General features: G+C 41.2%; 2 protein-coding genes across 2 annotated transcripts in view; one reads left to right on the top strand and one right to left on the bottom strand.

Moving 5' to 3' along the window:
• The window catches only part of LOC133546839 (oocyte zinc finger protein XlCOF6.1-like), a 267,073-nt gene that overhangs the window by 97,163 nt on the left and 157,471 nt on the right, over positions 1 to 12,439 (top strand). The gene's annotated exons all lie outside the window — the stretch shown is intronic.
• Positions 52 to 12,316, bottom strand: LOC133546842 (gastrula zinc finger protein XlCGF8.2DB-like). The gene is made up of 3 exons (XM_061892679.1): positions 11,899 to 12,316; positions 10,664 to 10,898; positions 52 to 2,272 (listed from the first exon to the last, which is right to left on the bottom strand). Exon 3 carries the CDS (start codon positions 2,220 to 2,222, stop codon positions 1,077 to 1,079), a length of 1,146 nt encoding a protein of 381 aa, XP_061748663.1. The 5' UTR covers positions 2,223 to 2,272; positions 10,664 to 10,898; positions 11,899 to 12,316; the 3' UTR covers positions 52 to 1,076.

The raw sequence follows: 12,439 nt of genomic DNA on the forward strand, positions 1-12,439 counted from the left end.
AAACTCAATTCAGCTCTAGGAATGGAGAGTAATGAAGACTGAACACAGGTTTTATGTTTAAATGGTACCAAATTATATTAAAGAATTATAGGAAAAATAAACAACAACAAAAAGACATGTAAATTGGAATGGCCATTCACATTTTCAACATAAATTACAGAACGTTCAATATTTACAATGTGATACAGTACTTGATTCAGTCCTTGTTTTTACCAAAAATGGTATAGGCGCAACACGACACTTCATTAAACGACCTCGCAAAGTCCACGTTGTGGTGGCAGTGTCCAGAGGGGTTTTAGTGAAGGTAACGGGGTAAATGTGAAAGTTCAGGGAGGACAGAAATGAACTTGTTGACTTATGAAAAACCAAAGGGAAAAAACAGAGCGGCTGCTGAGGAGCCTCCTAGCCGCCCGGCTCGGTTGGGTGGATTCAGTTGGGTTGGTTCAGTTCCAGGCATAAAGCTTCAGGCTCTAGCTCGCCATCCAACATGGCCAATTCCGCAGATAAATCCCACTTAAACACTCTCGCACGACGACCCACGGCTTCAGTAGTTGGCTCCTGCAACAACGTCCCTCTCGCTCTTCCTGGAAGCAGCACACTACTGGATTTTATGCTTCCCGCAATAGGTCACGTGACCGCGTGACGCAATGACGCACGAGGTCACGTGACCGCGTGACGCAATGACGCACGCAAAGACACGAAAATAAATAGGATATTTAAGTAAAATGATATTTAAATAGAAAGATATTTAATTAGAAATAATATTCAATGGGGTTTTGAGAGGATATTTAAATACAATTATTTAAATAGGAAGATTTAATTACAAAGAATATTCAATGGGGTTTTAAAAGGATATTTAAATGAGGATATTTAATGGGGTTTTGTCACCCAGGTTACAATAAGGTATGTCTCCAGTGTGTGTTCTCATGGCTACTTTCAATGTGCTTTTTCACACAAACGCTTTAACACATTCTGAGCAGGAAAAAGGTTTTTCTCCAGTGTGTGTTCTCATGTGTACTTTCAAAGTGCTTCATTGTACAAAAGCTTCACCACATTCTTAACAGTGAAAAGGTTTTTTATTCATTGTGTATTCTCATATGTGCTTTGAAATGGTCCCTTCGGGTAAAATCTTTACCGCAGATTGAACATAAAAATGTTTTTTCTCCAGTGTGTATTCTCATGTGTGCTTTGAAATGGTCACTTCGAGTAAAAGCTTTACCACACATTGAACATGAAAAAGGTTTTTCTCCTGTGTGTCTTCTAATGTGTGCTTTGAAAAGGTGCCTTTGAGTAAATCCTTTACCACAGATTGAACATGAAAAAGGTTTTTCTCCAGTGTGTGTTTTTGTGTGGTTTACCAAATGTCCCTTCTGGGAGAATCCTTTGCCACAAACTGAGCATATGAATGGTTTTTCTCCAGTGTGTATTCTCATGTGTCTTTTTAACTCTGCTTTTCGCGCAAATCTTTTACAGCATTCTGAGCAAGTAAAGGGTTTTTCTCCAGTGTGTATTCTCTTGTGTGTGTTCAAATGTTGCCTATGAGTAAAATCGTTACCGCAGATTGAACATGAAAAAGGGTTTTCTCCAGTGTGTGTTCTCATGTGTCTTTTCAAATCGTACCTCTGAGTAAAATCTTTACCGCAGATTGAACATGAAAAAGGTTTTTCTCCAGTGTGTGTTCTCATGTGTCTTTTCAACTTACTAGGAGATTTAAATGTTTTGTGAGAGTGAGAAGATGTGAAGTGAGTGTTGTCAGTGTGACATGTCTTATCATCTTTAGAGTCTTCATCATCAGTGTCAGGAGAGTGTGACGTTGTGTCCTCACTATCTGATAGTGGAGCTAAGAGCTTGTCTGCTTGTGATCCTCCACAGTGGTCTCCATCAGCTTCTGTTGTCATGTGTTGTGTTGAGCTGCTGCTTGGAGGCTCCCCCCCTCCCCTCTCCTCACTTTCACCTTTCACCTCATCACCTTCACTCTTCACAGGGACACCAGTCACTGGCATCTTGGTGACATCAACCTCCTCCAGTCCTTCAAGATGCTCTCCCTGCTGATTGATGCTGTGTTCTTCCTCTTCCTCTTTAATGTGAGGGCTCAGTGGATCCACCGCTTCCTTTTTAAAATGGGGTGTCTGTGGGTCCTCCTCTTCCTCTTTAAAAATGGGGGTCAGTAGGTATTCCTCTTCCTTCTTAATGTGGAAGGGCTGTGGCTCCTCCGTTCGCATCCTGAAGCTCCACTTCTGTTGCTCAGGGTCAAGATGTTCTTCACAGATGTCTGCAAGACAAACACAGCATCTCTGCTCAGTCACACAACGCATTCAGTACTTTTACATGCACTTAGGAAAAACAAGTTATTGTAAGAACTGTCTTGAAATCTCAGTGACGCACAAACACGCTGCTCTTAACAACATTATTCACAGGAAAAGAAAAACAAACCAGGACAACAGGACTTTTTACTGTGGATGAACGATATGGTTTAAATTAGATTTTGCGATTAAATTATTTCATATAGAATTACTAATAGAACTATCTTAAAACAGGTTACACAGGCTCCTAATTTAGTTGCTGAAATATGCAGTGAAATAATACATAATTTCCAGTATTTTTTTTCCTCGAATAAAGTAACCAGATATGTCTCCCGGCTGGCCTGGGAACGCCTCGGGATCCCCCGGGAAGAGCTAGACGAAGTGGCTGGAGATAGGGAAGTCTGGGCTTCCCTGCTTAGGCTGCTGCCCCCGCGACCCGACCTCGGATAAGCGGAAGATGATGGATGGATGGATGGATGGATGGATGGATGGATGGGTTCGATAAAATAATACAATTAGAAATTACACAATATGTTACTGCATATGTCAGCTGCCAAATTAGGAGCATTTTTTAACCCGCTTTGAAATTATTCTATTATCAATCATATAAAAAAATTATATATTGTGACATATATTGTAATTAGGATATAGATTTGAGGTCATATCGCCCATACCAAACATTGGCTCCCCGAGTCATTTTGTTTGGCCCATCAAATATATGTATTTTTTATATTCTTCAGATGTGTGTGTATGTTTAAAATGTTGTACTCCTGTTCTACATCACGTGGAAGTGTCATGTCATGGGGATGGTGTGCTTTTAACTAAGGGTGTGACGATGAACATGATTCTTACACATGTGTGTACTTCATGTGTATATGAATGTACTTTCCCTTGTGTGCTTAGTTTTACTGTAACTTCATAGTGGATAATATCTATAAACAACCTCAATTGTTTTACATCTTTAATTTGAAGGACTGTTTACTTATCTGACAAACTCAAAGGAAACTGCACTTTTTTAAAATGTCGCCTGTCATTCATAATCCTTATGTGAGACATATTTTTTAAATATTTATGAATTCTAATTAGTAAATAAACATGAGCAGAAATCAGCTAACATTGGAGTCAATGGGAGCTCCTCTATTAGACCCACAAAGTCCTCCAAAAAACATCCAAAAACTGCCAACTATACTCATTTTACATTTTGTGACCTGAATATTAACCAAGTATTAGTGATATTGTTATTATAAGCGCTAACGTTAAAGACCTACTGAAAGCCACTACTAGCCACCACACAGTCTGATAGTTTATATATCAATGATGAAATATTAACATTGCAACACATGCCAATACGGCCGCTTTAGTTGACTAAATTGCAATTTTAAATTTCCCGCGGAGTTTCCTGTTGAAAACGTCGCGGAATGATGACGTGTGCGCGTGACGTCCCGGACTGTCAGGAAATATTAGCTTAGCATAACACACAGCTAAAAGTCGTCTCTTTTCATCGCATACTTACACAGTAATTTGGACATCTGTGTTGCTGAATCTTTTGCTATTTTTTCAATTAATAATGGAGAGTATAAACAACAGTGCTGTTGGTGGAAAACGGTGTATTGCACCTTTGTTTTTAACACAGAGCGGTCAAGCGAACATGTTTCTCTACGTCAACCAGCATGTTTTTGGATGGGAAAATTGTGATATATATCTTACCGGAGACATCATTATTTGTCCTCCTGCAGTAGCTGTTTAAAAGGCAGCTGTGAGCTTGGCTCCTCGGCTTTTCTTTAAGACACTGGGTGTTCACCGCAGCCATCCGACCTCGAGGTATGTCTTTACAATCTCACTAAAACACTATTGAAACAATAAGCTGATAAGGGATCTTCCAGAATTATCCTAATAAATGTGTGTAATTACATCTGAAACGCTCACAATGCCGCTGCCCGGAGCCGTTGCTTTTTATTTTATTTATTTTTTTTAATTTTTTTTCTCATCCTTCGCTATCAATATCATCATCCACAAATCTTTCATCTTCGCTCAAATTGATGGGGAAATTGTCGTTTTCTAGGTCCGAATAGCTCTTGCCGCTGGATGCTCCCATTATAAACAATGTGAGGACGTGAGGAGCCCTCACCCTTGTGACTTCATCGTCTGCGACTTCCGGTAAAGGCAAGGCTTTTTTATCAGCACCAAAAGTTGCGAACTTTATCGTCGATGTTCTCTACTAAATCCTTTCAGCGAAAATATGGCAATATCGCGAAATGATCAAGTATGACACATAGAATGGACCTGCTATCCCCGTTTAAATAAGAAAATCTAATTTCAGTAGGCCTTTGAGGACCTACTTTTAGCGGCGCATAGATCACAGAAGTAACTAGCTTATGCTGCTATATTGACATACTGAGCTGCTTTCTCGCCTCTAAGAGGGTGAAAGCTAATTCTACATTATAAATCATGCTTCTCACTTATGAAGTAGAAGGTTGTGGACATAAACCGAGAATTTGGTCAACTCTGACATCCAACTTAGACCTGGAGATGGCAAGAAAGACTCGAAAATACGCTCTTTTGCACCCACCCTTTTTTAACCATTTATGAGGATTAATTCTTCATCTAAACGGGAAGATATGAACATCCCATCAGTCGGCATCCCACTGAGAGCAGACATTGTATGCTTAAAATGAGAAAGATATGTAAATATGACATGTTATTAAGAGTGTGACTACATTACATATATACTTACAGTGTGTATTTAAAGGGGAACATTATCACAATTTCAGAAGGGTTAAAACCAATAAAAAATCAGTTCCCAGTGGCTTATTTTATTTTTGGAAGTTTTTTTCAAAATTTTACCTATCACGCAATATCCCAAAAAACGGCTTTAAAGTGCCTGATTTTAACCGTCGTTATATCCGCCTGTCCATTTTCCTGTGACGTCACTGCGTGAAGCCAATACAAACAAACATGGCGAATAGAACAGAAAGCGACATTAGCTCGGATTCAGACTCAGATTTCAGCGGTTTAAGCGATTCAACAGATTACGCATGTATTGAAACGGATGGTTGGAGTGTGGAGGCAGATAGCGAATACGAAATAGAAGAAGAAACTGAAGCTATTGGGCCATATCACGACAAGACATCGGCAACGAGGACGAATTCGGCGATCGCCTTCTAACCAACGATTGCATCTTTTGACCACTGGTGCAACTTGAATCCGTCAATTGGTATGTATTTGTTTGGCATTAAATGTGGGTGGAGCAAAAGGCTGGATGCAAATATAGCTACAAATGAGGCATAATGATGCAATATGTACATACAGCTAGCCTAAATAGCATGTTAGCATCGATTAACTTCCAGTCATACCGTGAGCAAATATTTCTGATTAGCACATAAGTCAATAACATCAACAAAACTCAACTTTGTGATTTCGTTGACTTTATCATTGTAGATGCATCTGCTTTGAGTGTCGCAGGATATCCACACATCTCTGTGCCATCTCTGTCGTAGCATCGCTATCGTCGGTAAGGTGTGCAGAACAAACGAGGGACTTTCGCATCTTTTGACCACTGGTGCAACTTGAATCCGTCCATTGGTATGTGTTTGTTTGGCATTAAATGTGGGTGGAGGGAAAGGCTGGATGCAATTAAAGCTACAAATAAGGCATAATGATGCAATATGTACATACAGCAAGCCTAAAGAGCATGTTAGCATCGATTAGCTTCCAGTAATATGTCTGATTAGCACACTCCACGTAAGTCAGCTGGTGTTGTTACACCGTCCGACAACACACCGACGAGGCATAATGTCTCCAAGGTACGGAAAACAGTCGAAAAAACGGAAAATAACAGAACTGATTTGACTTGTGTGTGTAATGTGTTTGAGAAAATGGCTGATTGCTTCCCGTTGTGACGTCACGGGTGAAAGGTCATTGCTCCGACAGCGTTTAAATCGCCAAATCCACCCTTTTAGAGTTCGGAAATCGGTTAAAAAAACATATGGTCTTTTTTCTGAAACATCCAGGTATATATTGACGCTTACATAGGTCTGCTGATAATGTTCCCCTTTAAAATGTAAAAAGTGGATTTAAAGGCCTACTGAAAGCCACTACTAGCGACCACACAGTCTGATAGTTTATATATCAATGATGAAATATTAACATTGCAACACATGCCAATACGGCCGCTTTAGTTTACAAAATTACAATTTTAAATTTCCCGCGGAGTTTCTTGTTGAAAACGTCGCGGAATGATGACGCGTGTTTGTGACGTCCCGGGTTGGAGGGGACATATTAGCGCAGCGCCATTTGCAGGCTGAAAGTCGTCTCTTTTCATCACGCAATTAAACAGTATTGTGGACATCTGTGTTGCTGAATCTTTTGCAATTTGTTCAATTAATATTGGAGAAGTCACAGTAGAAAGATGGAGGTTGGAAGCTTTAGCCTTTAGCCACACAAACACACGGCTTTACTATGGATCAGAACGGTCAAGCGAACATGGTTCCCGACCACTTGTCAACCGGCAGGTTTCGCTGAGAAAATTGTGGTAAAAACTCTCCTCTTACTGTAGATCAGCTGAGCTTGCGCCGTCCATGCAGCTGCCGTCAACTTCCCTCAGAGCCTGACGTCAAGACACCCGTGGACACACCCCTCCGACTATCAGGTACTATTTAACTCACTAAAACACTAGCAACACAATAGAAAGATAAGGGATTTCCCAGAATTATCCTAGTAAATGTGTCTAAAAACATCTGAATCCATCCCAATGCAATCGCCTTTTATTTTAACTTATTTTTATTTATTTTTTTTCTAGTTCTTCGCTATCAATATCATCATTCACGAATCTTTCATCCTCGCTCAAATTAACGGGGAAATTGTCGTTTTCTCGGTCCGAACTGCTCTTGCTGCTGGAGGCTCCCATTAAAAACAATGTGAGGACGCGAGGAGCCCTCACACTTGTGACATCATCGTCTGCGACTTCCGGTAAAGGCAAGGCTTTTTTGTCAGCACCAAAAGATGCAAACTTTATCGTCGATGTTCTCTACTAAATCCTTTCAGCAAAAATATGGCAATATCGCGAAATGATCAAGTATGAAACATAGAATGGACCTGCTATCCCCGTTTAAATAAGAACATCTCATTTCAGTAGGCCTTTAAGATGTTATTTAGAGCACTTTGAAAGCAGAATAGAGCGGCTACCAATGACTCAATTGCTCAAGGTTTATTTTCTATTTAGGATGCATTAACCATCGACCTGCTCAGTGGCCTTTTGGTTAGAGTGTCTGCCCTGAGACTGGAAAGTCATGAGTTGAAACCCTGGCCGAGTCATACCAAAGACTATAAAAATGGGACTCATTGCCTCCTTGCTTGGCACTCAGCATCAAGGGTTGGGGGTTAAATCACCAAATGTTTCCTGAGGGCGGCCACCGAGGAGCTTTTAACTACCTCGGCGACCTCGGCCCAAGAAATAGGAGAGCCCACCACGGATTTTCCAGGAACTGCTTCCTCATACGAAGATGTGTTGGTGGGATTGAAGAGGTCTTCTAAGTATTCCCTCCACTGATTAACAACAGCCGCAGTAGAGGTCAGCAGCAAACCATCCTCACCATACAGTGACAGTGTACTGCTTCCCACCCTGAAGCGGCGGATGGTGGACCAGAATTGCTTCGAAGCCGCCCGGAACTCGTTTTCCATGGCTTCCCCAAACTCCTCCCATGTCCGAGTTTTTGCCTCCGCGACCGCTGAAGCCGCACTTCGCTTGGCCAGTCGGTACCTGTCCACTGCTTCTGGAGTCCCATGAACCAAAAGGACCCGATAGGACTCTTTATTTAGCTTGATGGAATCCCTCACTGCTGGTGTACACCAGCGGGTCCTAGGATTACCGCCACGACAGGAACCAACCACCTTGCGGCCACAGCTCCAATCAGCCGCCTCGACAATAGAGGCACGGAATATGGTCCACTCGGACTCAATATCCACTGCCTCCCTCGTGACATGTTCAAAGTTCTTCCAGAGGTGGGAATTGAAACTCTCTCTGACAGGAAACTCTTCTAGGCGTTCCCAGCAGACCCTCACAAGCTCACCACAAGGTGGTGATTGGTAGAAAGTTCTGCCCCTCTCTTCACCAGAGTGTCCAAAACATGAGGCCGCAAATCCGATGACACAACTACAAAGTCAATCATGGAACTGCGGCCGAGGATGTCCTGGTGCCAAGTGCACATATGGACACCCTTATGTTTGAACATGGTGTTTGTCATGGACAATCCGTGACAATCCGATAACAAAGCACCACTTGGGTTCAGATCCGGGCGGCCATTTTTCCCAAGCACGCCTCTCCAGGTTTCACTGTCGTTGCCAACATGAGCGTTGAAGTCCCCCAGCAGAACAAGGGAATCAGCGAGGGAGCACTCTCCAGTATTCCCTCAAGGGAATCCAAAAAGAGTGGGTACTCTGAGCTGCTGTTTGGTGGCTAAGCACAAACAACAGTCAGGACCCGTCCCCCCACCCGAAGCCATGATGTTGTGTGCCAGGCTTCACTAATATAAGAGTAGCTATCAGCTGGCAACAACCCTTGACTAGATAAGGTGAGTGCATTATCATCACAAAACTGTATTAGGTGTCTTGCATTATCAGAGCTGCCATCAGAAATATCAGCATTCCAGTCACCGACCACATAAATACACGTACAGTGATTATCCTGTATAAAAGAATTAATAAAAGCAAGTTTAAACATGGATTCATCCTCATTGTCTTTCCATTCATACGGAGTGTACACATTGAGAACAATAAACTCCCTATTGTCGGACTTATACTGAACAGCAATACACTTCGAGCCTAATAACACTAATAACTGCATCGTGCTTTTTGTGCCAGAGCACAGCAACACCTCCCGCTATCCTCCCTCATACAATTCCCATTATTAATATAATTCAACAGCCCCAGGTCTAGTTTTGGGAGGAATGTCTCTTGTAAGCATAACATGTCAAAGTGGAGCAGCAGGTTGTCAACAACTACACGCCGAGCCCGGTCCCCGGCGCTGGATATTAGATTTTTGTTTTCTCTTTGGCCTCAGTCTGGATCCCCTCTCCAGGGTCCCAGGCTTAGACTGATTTTTTTTTTCTCACCTCTCCTCCTTTTTACCAGTTTCTCACCTTTTTTTTAAGGGGCGGCGGAAGTTGGCAGACCTGTTCTGTCTCCCTGTAATGTTTGTCTGCTCTTGAATGGGATTGTGCTGAAAATCTTAAATTATCCTCTGAGATTATTAAAGTGTTTCTGATTCTGATTGTGTTTCTATCAGCCATCTTCAAACATAATTAACTTTCCGGTACAATTTCTTAAATTTTGATTCGCCGAAAGTTTTATCAGTCACAAATACTGCCTCAGTTTGCAATCGGACAACTTTACCGCGAGGAGGCTATTGGAAGAAAGACTTTAGAAAGACAAGAAAACTTTGCTAATTAGTACTAATAAACTAGATTGATTGAGACATTGCTGGACAGCAGAGAAGTAACTAAATCCACACAAACGTTGAAATTATTTTTTTAAGATATCTGGCTTGTATTTTAAGTAGGGATATAAATCGTTGGAAATGTATCGATATGATACCCTAATCGATACCAGTATTTGTCGGTACTTTTTTTGGTACTACATGTCATTTGTGGAAATAAAAAAGTGGAAAAAGTCATTTTAAATAGCATTCCTACTAGCACAAGAGGTTGAACACCTCCAACATGATGTTCTGTAACATCTCAGAGCAGGGAAGTCTTTAATCAGGAGCTGTTTATTTGAAGTCTTAAAGAAGTCAACTATGTGTGCAGTGCAAGGTGAAATGCACTTATGTCATCTTCTTGTCAATAACACACACATCAAACTTGTGTTGCTTCCTTATTTGTCATTATTCAAAGCTGATTGTAATGTGTAGCAGCAGCAGCTGAACTCAATGTGACAACGTGTCATAGTTACCTCAGTCAGCTGGAATTAAAAATACAAATAGTTGTGTCTTTAATCCAGAATTTTCACGGTCCTCATGGACGACATAATTATGAACCAGTATTAATTAAAAAAATGGTACTTTGTGTACATCTCTTATCTTCATCACTAAACCTTTGAAATATGCTGACATATGTGCTGCTATGGTAAATAAACAGTAGCCATATTGAATGTTTGCCTTCATTTGACCACGTGAGGTAAGGAGGACGGCCTCTAGGTCACATGGTTACACCCCAGCAATTACACTGTTGATGATTGATGAGCATTCATTTTTAAATGGTGGTGTTAAAAAGCAAACATATCTTCATCTTTAGTGATAAATGTGTCCCCCGGATGAACATGTGTCACAAACATTGTATTAGATGATATGTGGATGTTGTGCTTACTTGGACTGTGATGAAGCTGTGAGGACTCAGGTGGTTTGTCTTCATGCTCTTCAGTCTTCACAGAGACAACAGTCAGTGGAAACTTGCTGACATCAGCCTCCTCCTGCCCTACAGGACACTCTCCCCCCTCTTCCTCTTTGTTTAAAATGTGAGGGCTGTGGATACTTTACAGTGAAACTGTCCCCCTGCAGATGAGGGAGACATTCTTCTTGGTGTCCAATCAGCTGATGGATGTCTACAGGACACAAACAAAACACATTTTAACTCCTACATGCTAAATATTAAATTGTACATGAAATATAGGGCTGTGGCTATTGAAAATGTTATTAATCAAGTGTTCTACTGGAAATGTTTCCGATTAGTTGAGTAACTGAATAAAACAGTGTTGCTTGGTTAAAGACAAATTTAAGCGATTATAAAACATTTCACTTAATAATGAACAGTCAATTGGTTTGAGATGGTATGAGATCAAAATGTTATCTTTAGATCAGGCTTTGTTTTTTTGCCAATCACAGCCACGTTAAAAAGTCAAAGTACCAATGATTGTCATACACACACTAGGTGTGGGGAGATTATTTCCTGCATTTAGCCCATCACCCTTGATCACACCCTGGGAGGTGAGGGGAGCAGTGAGCAGCAGCGGTGGCCATGCCTGGGAATAACTTTTATGGTGATTAAACCCCGATTACAACCCTTGATGCTGAGTGCAAGGCAGAGAAGTAATGGGTCCCATTTTTATAGTATTTGGTATGACTGGGTTGGGGTTTGAACTCACAACCTACCGATCTCAGGGAGGGTGCACCGACATGAAGGAAATAACAGGTCAGTATGCTTTTACACACATATATAACTTGTCAAACCTGCCAGCTAGCAGGCTAGGTTTACAGCATCAGTAACCATGGTAACTGACTCTGACTTTGTCTTACCTCTCTTATTTTTGGAGGTAAAACTCTCGAGCTTTACATACTCAGGACTTTGCACTTAACCTGCTCTCTGGAATATTCCCCCGGTGACTGTGTGAGTTTTGTGTAAACATGTTGATACACATTGTTACAAACATCAACCTCTCATAAATATTGTGTGTCTGGCACTGTCTCGTTTTTATGAACAATGTAAAACAATTAGTGCATCATCCTCACATAACAATTCATCTTCCTGTAGACAATCTATTTAAGAATAGTGTTAATAATGAAATATAAAGTTAGTAAAGATGTGAGAGTAAGAAGTAAACAAACCTGTTCTGTGCAACACAACTTGATGTTTTTCATGTTGTCGCTCCTTCTCCTCTTTTGTTGGACAAAGTTCCTCCTCGTACTCTGCTGTCGTTCTTTGGCACATTTTCACACAATCACAACACTTTACACTCACACTTGATCTCTACTTAGTGATGTGTTTTGATCACTTCCGCCTCTCTTTGTTAGCAGCTAACAAGCTAAGCTAACTAGCAGGCTAATCTAGCTCGAGAAGCATCAAAGTGCGCTCAGACTAATATAACCGGATGACAACAGTTATTAACGATGTTTACTCTATTTACTAGAGTGTAATAAAGGACATATATGTGTACATGGAGGCACAGATTAAGAACACTGAACTGTGACGACTGCAATAACGTCTTCACCGTCAGACGCCATCTTGCTTTATCCTCGCCGTGTTTGGTTCGCGCGCAGTGTTGTCAGATCTCGCGAGAGAAACAAGTAACCAGCTCTTTTCCAAATCTCGCGAGAGAAATAAGTACAACCAGTTTCCCACAACGGTAAAACTATTTTATTATATACT

The sequence above is a fragment of the Nerophis ophidion genome, unplaced genomic scaffold (genome assembly GCF_033978795.1).
Source record: "Nerophis ophidion isolate RoL-2023_Sa unplaced genomic scaffold, RoL_Noph_v1.0 HiC_scaffold_45, whole genome shotgun sequence".
Taxonomy (NCBI): Eukaryota; Metazoa; Chordata; class Actinopteri; order Syngnathiformes; family Syngnathidae; genus Nerophis; species Nerophis ophidion.